This window comes from Lactuca saligna, chromosome 5 (assembly GCF_052625555.1).
Source record: "Lactuca saligna cultivar CGN05327 chromosome 5, ASM5262555v1, whole genome shotgun sequence".
Classification (NCBI taxonomy): domain Eukaryota; kingdom Viridiplantae; phylum Streptophyta; class Magnoliopsida; order Asterales; family Asteraceae; genus Lactuca; species Lactuca saligna.
The window spans coordinates 307,301,429-307,319,828 of record NC_136421.1 but is presented as its reverse complement, the minus strand read 5'-3'; the positions used below and the strand labels follow the sequence as shown (position 1 = coordinate 307,319,828).

Genomic DNA, 18,400 nt, shown 5'->3' with positions numbered 1-18,400 from the left:
CCGCCTTTCGAGCTGTTGTATGGGTGGAGATGGCGCACCCCGACTTGTTGGGGGTGAGGTCGAACACAGGGTGATGGAATTGCAGACCGCTCAGAGTCGGCAGAAAAGATACGCCGACATACGCCGATCTGAGTTAGAGTTCCAGGTGGGTGATATGGTACTCCTGAAGGTCTCACCCTGGAAGGATGTGATCCATTTCAGGAAGAGGGGGAAATTGGGTCCCTACTACATTGGACCGTTCAGGATTGTTGCTAGGGTTGGCAAAATGGCATACATGGTAGAGCTACCAGAGGAGCTTAGCCGGATCCATAACACTTTCCATGTTTCGCAATTGCAAAAGTGCATTATGGATTAGGAGGCAGTGGTGTCGTTAGATGATATTCAGGTCGATGAGCACCTGAATTACGTAAAGAGGCCTGTGGCCATACTAGAGAGGAAAATGAAGGTTCTACGAAACAAGGAGATACCATTGGTGAAGGTATAGTGGGAGCATCGGAGGGGATCCAAGTGGACGTGGGAGCCCGAGTCCGAGATGCAGGAGCATTACCCGTATCTATCTGACGCAACAGACTTCGAGGACGAAGTCTAAGTCAAGCAGGGGAGAATTGTAACATCCCGAGATTTGGCAGGTATTTCCGAACCCTCTTATATCATTACCTTGTCATTTATAGTCCTTGGGGTTGGAAGTGAAGAGCCACGATAAGTTTAAGGGCCAAGTTTGAAAACTTGGGCCAACAGGGAGTATGACGTGCGTACATAAGAGTACGCTAAGCCTACTAAGGTCCGCCTTAGTACGTTGGGCGTACACTTATGTACACTGTGCATACTAATATCAGGGTGAAACCCTAATATTTAGGGTTTGGGGCCTATATAAGTAACATTATTAGCACCAAAACCTCCTTTACCTTAGCCTCCACATATTATACTCGTCTTCCCCAAACCATATCCTTTCCTTTATGTGTTTAAGCTTATTTGGTGTGTTCTTGAGTGCTTTAAGAGGAAGGTATTGCATCAAAGAGTTGGAGAAGAAGATCAAGCTTATAGATCTGAAGTTAGCTTGTGCTCGAGAAGCTATAGAAGGTATAAAGTTCCAAACTTTATGCATATATGCATAGATCTCACCATTTTACTTTAATAGAAGCATTTCTTGTCCCAAAATCCATACGGTGGTGCATGATGTGATTTGGACGAAATGGGTTGTCCTTCTAGACTCTTGAAGGGACCTTGAGTGATAAAAATGAGGTCCCATTAGTTGTACGTGTCCCATGCATGGAGAAATAAGGTCTTAACGGATTAAGACCAAGCATTAAGAACTTTATGGACGTCCAAAGTGATACAGTTCATGACTTTATGGATCTGAAGTTTGGGCTTAAGTGCTTAAGCTATTAAGCACTTAAAAAGGTTTTGGCAAATTATTGAGTAAGCCCAACGTAAATCTAGTATGCCCAGCATACTGGGTCAACCACCCCGATGGTGGTCAACATCTGGACAAGTACGCCCCGTTTACCAGAGGAGTACGCCCCACGTACGTCCTCTGTTGGGCCTTTGTCAATTGGGCTTCGGATTTTGGGTTGTTTATGGACTTAATGGATTTGGGCCTTTTGTTGGACTTGTGTAAATAAGATATTTTGGTCCCAGTGGTGATAGTGGATCATGAGGTAAGGCCCAATTAGGAATTTGGGCCTAATTTAGTAAATTGGGCCGATAATGGGCTTTGTATATGGACTTTCAAGTCAAGGACCGGGTATTTCGGCCTTGGCCCAATAAAGAGGATGGACTTAATGAACGGTGTGGACCTTCAGTCGAGAAGGTTATTTTGGGTATTAAATTAGTGTTTATTGTGTAATAGTTTGGGATTCTCGGCGAGACAACGGTCAGAGATTTACAGTATTTCAGCACTACTTGCGAGATGAGTTATTCTCACTATATCAATAGGGTCTAAGGCACCAAGGTTGGCCCTTTATGGATTGTATCCAATTATGACATGATATGTTTATTGGTTTGCATCCTGGTAGTTAGGATGAGGTTATGTTTATGCTTAGTGACCTGGTTAGGTTGGTGTCTTGGTTATAAGGTATTGTTATGCTATATGATCTGTTAGACCGGTTTGATTGTTATATATGTATGATAATGTATGATAGTTATGTGCACATGTTTGTTTTAATTTGGGATGGGTTGAGGTGGTCATGTTTTGTGCTGAAGGCCAACATACCCAGGGCGAATTGGATTGACTACAAACCCAAAATGATATGGAAGTCAGACCGAAGGCCCGACGAGCAGTCCGGATAGGCTGAAGACCCTGAGAGGCAGTCCAGACGTGCCGAAGGCTCGGAGAGCGGTCCAGAAAGATTGAAGGTCTGCGAGACGGTCCGGTCAGACTGAAGACTTATTATGCATGTTGTTCCGTATTTGTTGATATGATACAATTATGGTTATATGAGGTTGGTATTTTGGGGGAACTCACTAAGCTTTCGGGCTTACAGTTTCAGTTTATTATTTCAGGTATATCAGGGAATCGCGACAAGGCGAACACGTGATCGTATAACTCCTCATGTTTTATTTATGCTTTTAGGAAAATTCTGATATTAGACTATTTTAAATGTTTTGAGGGAACTCACTAATAATTGTTGGTTTTAAATGTTTTGAAAAGTTTTAAATTGGCTTGAATGGGTGTTACACATGAAAATTTTAAATTTTTTCAAGCATCCAAAAACCATTATTTGTTATAAAATGTTTTTAAAATAGTTTTATATCAGAGTATCCCATAAATCAGAATCATAAAATGCGAGGAGGTACACGATCAAGCCTTCGACTTCCTGCGATCATCCGAAGTACCTGAAAACAAAATCCAAAACTGTAAGCCCGAAGCTTAGTAGTTCCCCCAAAATACCAACGCCATACAAACCAAAACAATATCATAACAAACAATATGCATATAGAGTCTTCAATATGACTAGATCGCCCTTACCGGACTTTCAGTCTATCTGGCCCACTCTCAGAACCTTCAACATGTCTGGTCTACCCTCCTGGGCTTTCAGCCTATTTGGATCGTTCTTCGAGCCTTTGGCCTGACTAATACGCCTTGATGGGTCTGCGGTTTATCCGGACCGCCCTGGGTTTGTTGGTCTAGAGCACGAAGCAAGACCACCTCAACCCACCCGCAATCAAATAATCAATCACATAAATATCATATGCTAGCTAGCATGCACAAACATTCAAACCAATCTAGCAGATCACTAATTATAGCATCATCCTATATATCAGGATATCGACCTAATAGGTCACTAACATCACATCATCCTATATACCAGGATACCGACCTAACAGGTCACTAACATAAAATCATCTTATATACCAGGATACCTGATGGGTTTTAGCCATAAGAACTTTCCTATGTGCGCATGCAAAACCCTAATGCTTGGATCTAGGCTTTCTAATCAAACATGCTTTGAATCCAAGACTTCTAATGACTATTTAGGTGTAATAACAATATTGAAACAGATCTAGAATCATACCTTTGAATTCCTTGTTGATCTTGTTGTCTTGGAGCTTCTAGAGTCACAATTGTCACTCCTCTAATGGCTTACAAACACCAAATAGCAAGGAGGATGATTTGGGAGAGAGGAGAGGGGAGGAATTCGGCCAGAGTATCTTTGCTTTAGATGGGGTACCGAATTCCCTCAGCCATAGGGTCTATTTATACTTGTAGACTCCTTAAGGGTTACAGCTTAAACCCTAATTGGATAACTTAGACTTTAAGTTAATCCATATCCTTATCTTAGATACCCTTTGGACGATTTTGGCTTATCTAAGCCCTAGAAATCATCCAACCTATCTTCCATAAGGATTTACAGTCTAAAGTGTAACTATCAAACAATTGACAAGTTATACCCTCTTATTTAATTAATCTCTTTAAGTCACCAAATTAATTCCAATTAATTCTATGACTTATATTAATATATTATTCTTTATATTATTCTCATAATATACTAATAATATTTACTCTCTCTTAATAAATCATCCTATCAAGTTGCTATGGTGAAGGCAACCCAAAAGGACCATGCACAATCGGGTCAAATACTTGCCTAATATTGTTGCAGTCTTAGATACTATTCCAATATACTTGCCTAATATAGTTGCAACCTTAGACACTATTCCAACAGTCTCCTAATTGCATGTTTTGAGAGGTCAAATTTTTTTGTATGTTTTGAGGGGTCAAACCTCTACACGCACATTAAGAAAGGGGTCAAATTAAGAAAGGGAGTGTTTCGCTTATGTTTTGTATGTTTTGAGGGGTCAAATTTTTTTTTTTTTTGGAAAAAATAGAATGCAAAACCTGATTAATAATTTTGAAGCGACCTAATTGCAAAACAGAACCCCCGACCGGACTGTGACACCGATATTTCTTTGAGAAAGAACGAAGTCACAAACCTCTACACGCACAAATCAATGGAGGATGATGACGGAATTAGGGCTCATTTTCCCCTTTCTTTCGGCAAAAAATCCAAATCACAAACCCCAATCGAATCAATTCACAACGCCACACGCCGCCCCACCACCGGCATCGATGGCTCACAATCTTCTAGTTCTCTTCCCACTAACAACAAGAACAAAGACACCCCTTTTCCTTCATTATCTTCATCCTCCAAGTCATGGTTAAATTCCCTCCAAAAAAACCCTAAACCCAGCACTGTATCTGATGATGATGTGGCAATTGGCCCACCTCGACCTCCACCGTCTTCCGATTCTGTTGATGGAGAAGATGATGCGATGATTGGGCCTCCTAGGCCGATGCCCGATCAAGATGACGACGACGACGACGACGAGCCTATCATTGGCCCACCGCGGCCTCCGTTGGGTTCGGATAGCGAGGATGACTTTTCCGATGGTGAGCAAGAAGTTCAGCACCGTATACCTCTCAGTAATGAGATTGTTTTGAAGGGTCACACCAAGGTATCGTTTCTGATTTTGGTTACTGCAATGTTATGTTATCAGAATCTTGTTGCTGAATTGATTAAGTAGAAGTAGGCTATCAAAATACTGAAAACCCTCAGATATTCTCTTTCAGAAAGCACAACCAAACACCCCATATCTAACATGACTCGACTGCTTATGCATCTGTTCTTATGCTGTAGTATTTCCATGTTGATATTTGGTGTATGCAGGTTGTTTCTGCTCTTGCAATTGACCATTCTGGATCCAGAGTACTTTCGGGAAGCTATGACTACTCAATTCGTATGTATGATTTCCAAGGAATGAACGCCCGTTTGGAATCATTCCGACAGCTTGAACCTTCTGAAGGACACCAAGTCCGTAGCATAAGCTGGAGTCCTAGTGCTGATCGATTCTTGTGTGTCACTGGATCTGCTCAAGCCAAGGTAGGTACATCTTAAACCCTAAACCCTAAAACACTTTCTTTAGGGTTTAGTTTAGGTTGGATTTCTTTTTCCTTTGTAATTATTTCCCTGATTTCCAATTCGAATTGTTTTTAGATATTTGATCGTGATGGATTGACACTGGGAGAGTTTATTAAAGGTGATATGTATATTCGTGATCTAAAGAATACAAAAGGCCACATAACTGGATTGACATGTGGCGAATGGCATCCAAAGACGAAAGAGACCATTTTAACCTCATCAGAGGATGGTTCATTGCGTATATGGGATGTCAATGACTTCACATCACAAAAACAGGTGCATCTTTCAACTTTCAATATTCATTATGCTCTCTTCAAACAAATTACAATGTTTAGCTAATGTTATATATTATATGACCATATTCTATTTGTATGAATAGGTCATAAAACCAAAACTTGTAAAGCACGGAAGGGTTCCAGTCAACACGTGTGCGTGGGACCGTGAAGGAAAGTCCATTGCAGGCGGTATTGGTGATGGGTCTATACAGGTTCCAATTTATTTTAAAACTTTATTTAAACAATAATATTATTATATTTAATAAGTTTATTGATATATAATATAATATAGATATGGGGTATCAAGCCTGGATGGGGAAGTCGACCCGACATTTATGTTCCGAATGCTCACTCGGATGAAATCACCGGTCTTAAATTTTCTAGTGATGGAAGGACTTTACTTTCAAGAAGCTTTGATTGTACATTAAAGGTATATATTTATTATTAATATTATTATTATTGAGTTTGGAGATGCTGATGGTGATTTGGTTTGGTTGTTTGAGGTGTGGGATTTGAGGCAAATGAAAACGGTATTGAAGTCATTTGAGGATCTTCCGAATCACTATTCACAAACAAATGTGGCATTTAGCCCCGATGAGCAGCTGCTGTTAACAGGTACATCTGTTGAAAGGGACAGCACAACTGGCGGGTTGTTATGTTTGTTTGATAGAGAGAAACTTGAACTCGTATCAAAAGTCGGGATATCACCAACATGTAGCGTCGTGCAGTGTGGGTGGCACCCAAAGCTAAATCAGGTCTGTTTTCACTTCTCACTTCACATAAAAAAAACAGGTTTGGATTCTTGAAATGGTTTTTGTACTAAAAAACAGTTGTGTATGTTTTTGTAGATATTTGCAACTGCGGGTGATAAGCACCAAGGTGGGACCCACGTGTTATACGATCCTACACTGAGCACAAGGGGTGCTCTTGTCTGTGTTGCGCGTGCTCCGAGGAAGAAGTCTGTTGATGATTTCCAGGCGGAGCCGGTGATTCACAACCCGCACGCGCTTCCGTTGTTTAGAGACCAGCCGAGCCGCAAACGTCAGCGCGAGAAAATGTTGAAAGACCCGCTCAAGTCTCATAAGCCCGAAGCTCCAATGAATGGGCCTGGTTTTGGTGGAAGGGTTGGTGTAACCAAGGGAAGCTTGTTGACACAGTACCTTCTCAAGGTAATCTACTCTACTCGTTTAAACATTTTTTTGCAACATACTTACATTCTTTACTCATAAAAGTATGGTGTATTGGTATTTTGCAGCAAGGTGGGATGATTAAGGAAACATGGATGGATGAAGATCCACGGGAAGCTATCTTGAAGTATGCTGATGTGGCTAAAAAAGATCCAAAATTCATCGCTCCAGCTTATGCTGAGACCCAGCCCAATACCGTTTTTGCGGAGTCTGATTCCGAGGAAGAAGATAAGTAAAGATATTGGGTTTGGGTATGATTGATAAGATTCATGCCTAGAAGATGAAGACCATGGTTTTGAAATGCTACTATTCCATGTCTTACTTTTCATGCTTATCATTCGATCGGAACAAATGGAAAAGCCTGTTTGACATTGCTGCAAACTTTTGTTAAATGTAGCTTAGGAACACCCAGACCGGAATATGATTATAGATTAGATGTACTTGAGTTATGTTATATGTAAACGGGCTTAATGAGGGTTTCAATGTTTGATCGAAGATTCTAATAGGAAAAGCATTGTATATGTATATGTTATTGGACATGAATGAGTGTTTGTGTCATGTCATGGATTGGATTGCATGAATTCAAACCAGGACTCTGCTGGCATTATTGGATTGAAACCTGCCATTCTTATATTGGTCTTCTTTTTCTGTTAAAGGATTTATTTTTTCTTTCACATTTTGGTTCATGGTTTAGTTTTGAAGGCTTCTGTTTTGTAGTCTATTCTATTATTTGTTATTTTTTGGTTACCCACTGTGCTTGCTTGAAAGTTGAAAGTTGGTCTTGGCGGAGGTATTAAAATATGAATTTGCAAATAAGGAGGTTGGGAAGAGTAAGGACCCAACGAACAACCTTAGGCCTTTTTCCCCTTCTTAGGTTTAGAATAGATAAATGGTTCTTAATAGATAAAGTATTACTGATGTTGATATCAGTGTTGCTGATATCAATAAATTATACTTAATGGATAAAGTGTTGCTCATATTGATGCTTAATGAATAATGATGTGTAGATGAAGTGTTGCTGATATTAATGTGTTTTTTTTAACGGATTGAAATCGAAGGAATGGCTATTTTGTCATTTTATTTAAAATGGACAAATAACGAATGACTGTTTTGTTACAAGTTAGAAATTAAAACTGTATCACGTAAAGCCAAACAGATACGAATAGAGTTATAAATTAAAATTGTATCACATAAAACCAAAATGAAAACAAAATCACTTAATAGTTTTTTTTTTTTTTTTTTTTGGTGTGGTTTTATATACCACTAATACATTTGTTATGGTTTACTTCTACAAACTATTGTCCTGGGGGAAAACAAAATCCAAAATTGAGTGTCTACATGGTAAATAACATATAAAAAAAACCTTTGTAAGTTGTTGTTGTTTGTTTGTTTGTTTTTTTTTTTTTTTTTTTTTTAAGATCAAAGAAAAATGAGTATATACATAAATCACCCTAAAAAAGATACACACACCATTCTTGAACACAAAGACCATCAAAATAATTATAATATGTTGTTGCCAAATGCATGATGCTCTATTTTATTAACGCTGTTGTTAAATAACGTAAAACATTTTATAGCCTCTTAAGTAGCAATGAATCACTACACACCAAGCAATCACCGGATAGTAAAATTAGGTTGTCTCTGGAAAAAGAATATTAACAATAAAAGAATAGGAAGTACTGGATTGCAGAGGTAGCAGCAACATAAACGATTGGGATAACGGTGTAAAAAGAAACAATTTAATTACAAAAGAATCATATATTATCAACTCTTATAATAACAATGAAAATTTTATGACAATATACACAAATTGTTTATAAAAGTAAATAATTAAAAAAAAAAAGGTATCGGGAAAAGTATGATGGGCTAACCCTACCCGACCCGAAGAGTGTCAAAAAAATTGACCTATTTTGACCACTACCCAACCCAACCCAACCCAACCCAACCCAACCCAAGAATAGATATCCGAGAAACAGAGGATTGGAATGGAATGTTAACCGACGTGTCTGGCTAATCGAATGTCCGATAGAACCGTGAACATTTGTGTATCTACAAATTCCTGCAAAATTAAAAGTCTTGGATTATTTTCCTATATATATATATATATATATATATATATATATATATATATATATATATATATATATATATATATATATATATATATATATATATATATATATATATATGAATCATCATATTTGATATGTGAATTGAGAAATAGGTAGGCTTACCCTGACAAATCGTTGGTCCCTATAGGCGAAGGAATCAATATAGCTTTCCTTGAGAAGTAGGTTAGCCTGCAAGGAAATCATATAATACGCCTGTCATCAACTAATTAAGTGTAATAGAAACAGATATAAGTGATCTTACCGGGTCGGTCTCGCATTGTACATTAGGGACGATATGGGAGCTCAAGTTTGAACATAGCGACTCCAAGTGCTGCCTCATAGCGGCTAAGAAATGTGTTGCAGCTTCAATCTGTGATTGGTCACAGTAAACCAACTTATTCTACTCTTCACAAAATAATTTACTTTTTTTTTTTTTTTTTGGTCCTAATGCTAAGAAAATCACCTGCCATTTGTTGCTCTTGTAAACCGGATACTTTTTAGCAGCAGTTTTGTCACATGATAGTCTACCATGAAGTGGCGCTAGTCTGGTCATCAATTCTTTGTGCCTAGGAAGTGCTGGCAAGGACGACATTTCCACCTGTATAAGTATAACTCCATCATCAATTAATTGCATCACAAAAAATTAAAATACTTTTTCTTTACTTAAAACTCTTATTATACCTACCTGATTTGTCTCCAAATCAACACGAACAAGGTTATTAGATGATTTCATCTTGTTATCACCTGGTTTATGCAGTATCCCCACCTGCACATGCACATGCACATCATCCACAAAATTTATAACCAACTAAATATCTCTTAAAACATTAGTATTTTAGAAACTTACAACAAAAGGAACAGGGGCATCTAGGAAATCAAACATCTTCCCTGGAAGAACCTGTAAACAAAACAAAAATAAACTTTTAACTTTGAAACATACGAATGAGGGGGGATTCATTATGACTCACAGGAAGAAAGAGGCTCTGCCATTCAAACGGAAGAATCATAGGAATAAGAGATAACACTGTGGCTGATAGGACACCCTACGAATGTATGTTACAGTTAACAATTATGAAGCTCAACCAATAGCAAAACATGACATGTCATAATCATATTTAAAACTAAAATGACTTTAGCAACTTTCAGTTTATTACCAGATTTGGGGATGTGATAATCACTTGTTTCTCCAACAGTACTGCTGAAAGCAATATTAGAACCTGAAATCGGTGTTATTATCATACTCTCATTACATAACCATAATTATATTTCTCCAAATTTCTCCAATAAGATGCTTATATAATAACTATAATAACAAGTTAAGAACCCAGAGTGCAAGAATAAGAATTACATTTTCAAGAGAAAGAGCTCTACAAAGTGTTATGGTTGTCCAATTTGATAGTGACACGGCTTCCTCGATTGCTGCAAGCTTGAACTTGACCTAATAAAACGTTACATGTTAGCCACGTCTTTTGCAGAGACGAGGAATCTTAAGTGACTCTTGTTAGCAAGGGCATTCACGTCTTTTACCAATGTACCTTATCGGGAATCTCTGACATATCGACAGTTTGATCTCCAAAAGCAAAAGCAGTTCTATAATATTCAATAGCCGGTAGATTCTCGAGTGGCCTGAAACATATTTTACCTCCATATGATGGAACTCCTAAAGCATGATAGTTGCAAACAGTCTGTAGCAAGTCATTTTTGTTTTCCTATCATAAACAAAACTAGTTGAAGTTATATTTACTCCATAAAACTAACTTATAAGCAAACAAAATCAACACACCTTAGCCCATTCCATGATCGTTTTATTAGTCGCATCTCTATCACTACAAAAATGTACCCCACCTTCATCCTCTGATAAGACGCCTTTCATTAAACTAAATTCCAAAAAAAAAAAAAACATATTACCCCAGAGTCAAATTCCACAAAAGTAGTAACAACTTTTTTACCTGAACAAGGGCCCAACGCTTCCATGTCGTTCAAGAGTCCGGTTCATCGGAATAACACACGCATCAACATCTGCCTTTCTGACACTATCATGATCGCCATGCATTTTTCCTATACACTCCCATCGTTTTTCCATGGCATCATTATTGGAATCATCAACATAAGTCATCTCCTTTCTTGCAACACTAGGAGACCCGGTTTGAAACCATGAAGGCGAATTTAGCGTATCATCTATAATGCCTGTAGTTATAGCAGAAAGTGTTATGGTGGTGTCGACTGGTATTGCAGCATCCATCCATGAGCGATCAGGGGTTGGATCTTCTTCTTGACCAGTAGTTTCAGTTTCATCCTCTTGGTCTTCATTCGGTGGGGGTGCTGGAAGGGAACGATCAGGTCCCACTTCACTTACAAACTGTGTGATTCGATTTTGGCGCTCCTGTGCTACAATACTGGATTATAGTGAATAGTTTCAGTTAATTATGGCGTGAGTGGTGTTTTGATTGAAGCGAATGAAGGAGTGGTGATAGACTAGCCTGTTTAACATCTCGTAGTGGAGTTGAAAGAAGGGGACTCTTGTTAAGAGACAATAACAGCGAGGTGCTGTGACCAAAAAACGACTGCCTCTTCCGGATGTTTTTGAAAGCGGGGTTGCAGCGCCGAGCATTCCTGGTGGTCTCTGAACGAATTCTTGTGTGTGTAGACACACACCGTACAGAGTTGCATTGTCTGCCACCTGTAAATTTACGAATCTTAGTAGTGTTAACAATCAATAATAATGATGCAATTGGGAATAGTTTTAAGATAGTAACCGATTTTGGTTTTAATTTCTCCTTCGTATGCAAGGGACATCCAAGAAAAAATTGGGTTTCTTAGATTTAAATTTGTAACTAGAGTAATGGTTGAATTAGTTAACAACTTAACAAATGATACCTAGTGAAGTGAAACATGTATAAGTAAAAATATTTAACAAGCATAGAAAACAGTTTAGGATAACTGATAGAAAATTATTTAACACGTATGGAAATAGTAGGTGTAGGTTATCAAGAAAAAACTCAGACACAAGTAATTGAATAAAAGTAATATACAAATTAAATATCAGAATTAGATACAACTTGCCTTGAGTGAAAATATAAATGCAGAGTCATCTCTGGTCAAATGATCCTGTTCATGAAAAAACAATAAAGAAGTTAAAATTATTTTTTAGGACCTAAAGGCGAGCTAATGCATGTGGTCAATGCAAGTCAAATAAGACCGTAGTAGAAAATAATTAAAAAAAAAAAAAAAAGATTTTCAATGCAATCATACCTGCCCGTAAACGACTTGATTTAGCTCATTTAGGGATGGTGTCCTCTCCATCACACATGCCTATGAAGAAAGCACAAATTAAAGAACAAATAGATAAATGGCTCTTTCTTTGATTTGTTTAGTATAGTATCCTACTTTCATCGCTTTCTATTACAACATTGTACTTTGAAAAACAAAAAATCTACTCAATTATCGCATTGTAATGCATATTCAAACAAAATTTTGAATGCTATAATTGGGTAGATTTTGCAAAATACAATGCCTTAATAGCAAAAGAAACTGAAAGCACAATGTTGTAATAGAAAGAAATGAAAGTATGTTGATATTTCTTGCATTTAGCCCAAAATAAAACAATCATATCTACTAATGAGGCCAAAATAACTATAATATTTGGATGGAAGAATACATTGTTCTTATGAAATATAGCAAAGCAATACATCACCTTCACACCAGTAGGAAAGCAAAAGGATGCTAAATCTCCTAAGCGCATAGATAGCCTCTTCCCTGGAGGATACTTGAAAAGTATCTGGAGGTAAAAAATACAAAATGAGTAGTAGTTATAGGCAAACTTACTTACAAATTACAATATGACATCAAACATTTTTAGCTACAAAAAGATTAATTACCTGAGGTTCCATTGTGACACTTGGAGGTGATCGAAACTGCATAACTTTGAGATCCATGAGGTCTGTTTTATCGGCTCTATCCTCCCATATCTTTCTATGAGCAAATGCAGCCTCAACAGGCTCCAGATTTGCATTTGGATGGATACCCGCTATAAGAAAATGTTCAAAAAGCGAGGATGGATCTTGGTACTTTGTGGTGGCATCCTACATCATCATCATCATCATCTTCACATAAGTTGTATGATATGCATGTATATATGATATATATGAACCAATCAGAAGGAAAATATGTTAAAATGAATTAGGGGTTTACATATTACCGAGGATGTTGAGTGAAACTGATTCCATTGGCGTTTCTGATTAGCTAAAATCTCTTGGTTGAAATCCTGGCCACCACCCCAGTTTAAAGCTTTTTGCATCTGATTCTTCAATCGTTGAAAACCATTGCTTTGATTTTGAGTATTTAATGATGTCACTATTTCGCTTCTACATCGTCTATGGTTGCCTACTGTCGTCATTCTTTGAATATTATGCTTCACGGATTACTCTATTTGGCATTTGCTACCTCACAAACATTGTATTATTTGTTAATGTTGGAAACGCTTTTGCAGATTACCATCTCCTTTCCTTTCCTTCCATCTCACTAGCCTAGAAACATCTACCATGCTAGTAATACTTAATCCTTGGAACAGATTCCAATCTTTCAACAATAAATAAAGACTATTTCTATTATATCGATCATTAATGACATACACTTTCCATATCCATGAAGATGTTGTATATCAATCACCAAATTCAACCAACTTAATGAAAAACTCTCTAACGATAATTCACATATAAATCATGATGTTGATGTATAATCCTCTTTTGATCTTTGATTTATGCAAATACCACGACCTTAAACCCATCCAATAACGTGAATCGTTAGAGACGTATTATCTCGTGTTGGGAGAGGTTTCTTCCACAAATCACAATCCTGAATATGCATTCAAATAACAGAGTCAAAAACAATATACGCAATATACATTTAAAGCAGATCAATATCTCGATTTGCCTAAAACTAAAAGATATAGGGAAAAGGTGGAAAAGAAACTATAAGGTACGAAAACGCCAATGAATTCATATGAAACGACATCTTTTTATGAGAATGGAAACGTAAAATCAAATGGATTAATCTTATGTACCTGTATAGACATGAACATGAACTGTGTTTGTGGAACTTCTTATTTGAAATTACTAGGGTTTTTTCGTTATGTTGAGAAATTTGGATTGATTAGCATGCAAATGGATTGACGATAAACAGGAAATGCGCTTGATGAAATTGGATGGTTGCGACAAAAATTGAACAAGGAATGTGTGAAGAACAAAATAGATCAAATTCTATATATATACACACACGTGCATATATACACATATAAATATATTATTTATATAAATATAAATATATGTAACGATTTTCTTTTTAGAAATGCTTTTATTTGTAACAAAACTAGGTTTTAGTGTACTACACACGCCACGAGTTCCAGTTTTTTTTTTTTTTTTTTTATTTTTTATTAAAAATGGGCTTGTTTTGAAAAATGTTTGTAGAAGTTGGTTAGTTTAAAAAAGAGTTGTAGAAATAGGTTGATTTTGAGCGATGACCCACATTTTTTCATCTTTTTTCCTCCGATTTTTCTATTTAAATGTTACACATTCGGTCCTAGATATTGAATTACCTCTTCAACTTGTATCTTCATTTTTACTTAAATCTTTTACTATACTATTTAACTTTTATCATTGTTATGTATTATATATAAATTAATTTAATCCAAAATATATTATTATAGCTTATGTATTATTCTTAACAACTTACACCATTAAATAGATCTTACAAATATCTTCAAATAGATACCAATATTGAATATATTATAATGTTATGAAATTATAAAACCAATTAAAAATGATATTACAATACAACTTAAATATTAGAATGTATTTGTAAGGGAAAATTTTGTTGGTATAATATTATAAGCATAGTTATGTCACTTTCATGATTCCACTACAAAGGCCCGTCATGATTCCACTGCAAATGCTAACTTATCATACAAACAATTATCGATATTTATGAAACCCAGTAAAAGTAAGTGAGTGAATTGTCAAATCAATTCACTTTTTGTTATTATAAATTTCAACTCTTATACTCACTTTTATCCACCTCATTCCATCCTGAAAAAAATTCTCTTACAAATTTAAACTTATGTTCTTTCCTTCTTAATCATGCTCATCATTCAATCATCTATAACCAGGTACGTATTATTTAGCATTATGACTCTAGATAATCCATTTATGATTGTTTTATATTGAGGTGATAATATTGAAAATGAGAATGGTATCGTAAAGGGTGACCATTCAACTTTTAGTTCTTCATATATCATTAGGCATAAAATGGGGTATGAAGAATTTAAAGATTTATGTTATGCTTATGTTGGAGTTGAAAAAACGACATATAAGTTGAATATTTCACTATGTTATCGGTTTGGTGATCAATCCAATATTACACGGGTCATAAATGATTCAAGTCTAGATGTAATGTATTATTTGGTTGAGAATGTTGAAAATTAAGTTTTAACTGAAGTTGAACAAATAATGCTGCCTACAAATCCTAGTTTGGTAAATCTCCTTTGTAATTTTGAACCAAATCTGTCAAATACACTATTTCCTTTGCCTGATTGTGATAAATTTGACGGAGATAATTATGAAGCCAACTTACTATATAATGAAGATACTAGTAGTGAGTCTAATGTTGGGGGTGATTATGATTATGATGGTGTGTGTAAATCTCTAGTTGTGAACTTTATGAGTGATGTTAGAGATATAGAAGACGATAATAGCGTCGATTTGGAAGACCACATTTCTATAGATGTTTGAAAGGAGTTAGAAAACAAAATTAGGAATGCAATTTGAAAGTAAGTTGTAAGTACAAAAAGCAGTAAAACTTAGGTCTGTAAAAAAATAGAGTTCAAAGTGTATGATAGTAAGCCTAACTTATGGGTAGCAAAGTGTAGGACTCTTGGAAATGAAGGAAAAGCTCTATTAGTGTGCATTATACACCACGTTGTGCATGGTATGTTTATCCAGTTAAGAAGAAAAATGATGACATGTGGAAGATCATGCATTTGGTGGATACATACAATTGTTTTGGTTCATGTATTGGCAATAATAATAGAAGTCTAAATTCCGCAACTATTACCTTATATATATATATATATATATATATATATATATATATATATATATATATATATATATCCTCCATTCAATTAAACAAGATGTTGCTTATCCAATGAAACATATACAATCTAAAATTAAAACCACCTTGAATATTGATATTACTTATGAAAAGGCATGGCATGGTAGGAGAAAAACCATAGAGGGTATTTATGGAACTTGGGAGAATAACTTTGATGAGTTGCCTAAGTACATTGTAGCTTTGCAGAATTCAAATCCTAATATGGTTGTGAAGTGGTTTCATTGTCCAAATAGCTCATCATATGTAGCCACATTCAAATATGTTTTTGGGCTTTTGGAACCACTATTGATGTAGTTTGTCTATGCTGACCTGTTATTTCATTCAATGCTTGCCATTTGAAGGATTCATATAGAGAGAAAATTCATGTTGTTGTCATAAAAGATGCTAACAATAGTATATTACCTTTTTCATATGTTATCGTTGATGAAGAGACTTCACATAGTTGGGATTGGTTCTTTTACCAACTCAGACATTTTATTGTCTAAGACAGACAATTATGTGTTATTTCAGATAGACACAAAGGAATAATTAATGCAATGGAAAATCTATAGGATTAGAAAGATCCATTTGCATACCATCGGTTCTATCTTCAACACATTAGAAGTAATTTCATGCAAAAAATACAAGAATATGAGTCTTAAAAAACTTTGTTGGTCTATTGGCAGCACCAAACAATAAAGAAAGTATGTTACATATATGAAAGAAATAAAAAAAAATTGATCTTGAAACTTGGAAGTATTTAAAGGAAATTAGAAGAGGTCAATGGTGTTTTTTATTTGATGAAAATCGTCGATAGGGTATGTTGACAACAAATATCTCTAAGAGTATGAACAATGCACTTCGAGGGGCAAGACAATTACCAATTAGGGTGTGTATTGGCCTTATATTCAATAAAACTATACATCTTTTTAGAAAGTACAGTGATGTTTCAATGAATAGTAATACACCTCTACCATCATGTATGTAGTGTCTATTTCGGAAACAAGAAATTCATGCACAAAGCCATATATTAACCAAGTTTGACTACAAAGAATATGTCTACATAATTGTCAAAAAGTTACAGATAAATGGAAAAGGGGGAAAATGCTCAAATTATCCATTTTTATCAACAAACATGTATATGTGTTAAGTTGCAAATGCAAAGATTTCCTTATTCGCATGTTATTGTAGTTTGCAGTTATAAATGTGATAACCCTCTTTCTATTATAAATATTGTGTACACTACTATGCCGTATAGACAAAAATATACGTCTTCTTTTGTCCCACTTCCTCATGTTGATTATTGATCTGAGTCAGATTGAAAGATTAAAGCAGATGATTTAAATCTTTTGTTCATCGAGGCCGAAAGCATTCAAATCGATTTCATAATGAAATGAACATTCGTCGTCTTCGCTAACCTAAAAAACGTAGATTGTGCCATCAACCTGGTCATAATAGAAAGAGTTGTTCAAATTCTCAACCAAGATTCAACGTGATGTGGACTTTGTAACATTTTTAATTAATATTGTTAGTTGGTGTTTAATTATTATTGTAATTTATGTTGAAGTTGTATTGTAATTTTCTTTTCAATTGGTCTTGTAATTTTGTAACGTTGCAATATATTCAATATTGATATCTATTTGAAGATATTTGTAAGATATATTTAATGGTGTAAGTTGTTAAAAATAATATTTAAGCTATAATCATATATTATGGACTAAATTAATTTATGTATCATATATGACAAGGGTAAAAGTTAGTTAATAGTAAAATATATAAATATATATATATATATATATATATATATATATATATATATATATATATATATATATATATATATATATATAAAAGTTAAAAGGGCAAAATGTATAATATTTAGGTGTTAAATATGTAATATTTCAAAAAGAATACTAAATCAGTCTATTTCTACAACTCTTTTTCAAACTAACTTATTTCTACAAACATACTTTAAAAAAAAACTCTCACGAGTTCACTAAAAATAGAAATTTAATATAAAATTAGAATGATAGAATCAGTTGGACGCGTGATAGACTAATACTACCTCCATCCCAAATTAACTGTCCATATTTGACTTTTAAAGTCTTTATTTTTCAACTTTGACTTTAAATAGTTTTGTTTTTGATAGATAATATTTGATGGAAAATATATGAATGAATTGTATTTTAAATGTCTTTATATTTTTATAAGTTTCATCAAGTAATGTATAAAACAAATAAAAATATTTAAGGTCAAAGTTAAAG

The 18,400-nt window shown here is 35.2% G+C and overlaps 2 protein-coding genes across 3 annotated transcripts; one reads left to right on the top strand and one right to left on the bottom strand.

Moving 5' to 3' along the window:
* The first annotated feature begins 4,343 nt into the window (after positions 1-4,343).
* Positions 4,344-7,553, top strand: LOC145048511 (Transducin/WD40 repeat-like superfamily protein). Its single transcript, XM_078997028.1, has 8 exons — positions 4,344-4,953; positions 5,166-5,378; positions 5,493-5,693; positions 5,797-5,904; positions 5,985-6,122; positions 6,196-6,447; positions 6,541-6,861; positions 6,948-7,553. The coding sequence occupies exons 1-8, from the start codon at positions 4,450-4,452 to the stop codon at positions 7,113-7,115; spliced, it is 1,905 nt and encodes a 634-aa protein (XP_078853154.1). The 5' UTR covers positions 4,344-4,449; the 3' UTR covers positions 7,116-7,553.
* Positions 7,554-8,623: 1,070 nt separating this feature from the next.
* LOC145048510 (DENN (AEX-3) domain-containing protein) lies at positions 8,624-14,204 on the bottom strand. 2 transcript variants are annotated; one of them, XM_078997026.1, is made up of 19 exons: positions 14,053-14,204; positions 13,189-13,844; positions 12,869-13,072; positions 12,685-12,768; positions 12,243-12,302; positions 12,054-12,098; positions 11,471-11,670; positions 10,940-11,386; positions 10,774-10,867; positions 10,526-10,699; positions 10,339-10,428; positions 10,145-10,207; positions 9,959-10,033; positions 9,838-9,888; positions 9,676-9,756; positions 9,454-9,588; positions 9,253-9,360; positions 9,114-9,179; positions 8,624-8,938 (listed from the first exon to the last, which is right to left on the bottom strand). In XM_078997026.1, the coding sequence occupies exons 2-19, from the start codon at positions 13,384-13,386 to the stop codon at positions 8,873-8,875; spliced, it is 2,241 nt and encodes a 746-aa protein (XP_078853152.1). In that variant the 5' UTR covers positions 13,387-13,844; positions 14,053-14,204; the 3' UTR covers positions 8,624-8,872. The 2 variants fall into 2 exon arrangements, with proteins under 2 accessions (XP_078853152.1, XP_078853153.1); XM_078997027.1 differs by lacking the exon at positions 9,959-10,033.
* Between the last annotated feature and the right edge of the window lie 4,196 nt (positions 14,205-18,400).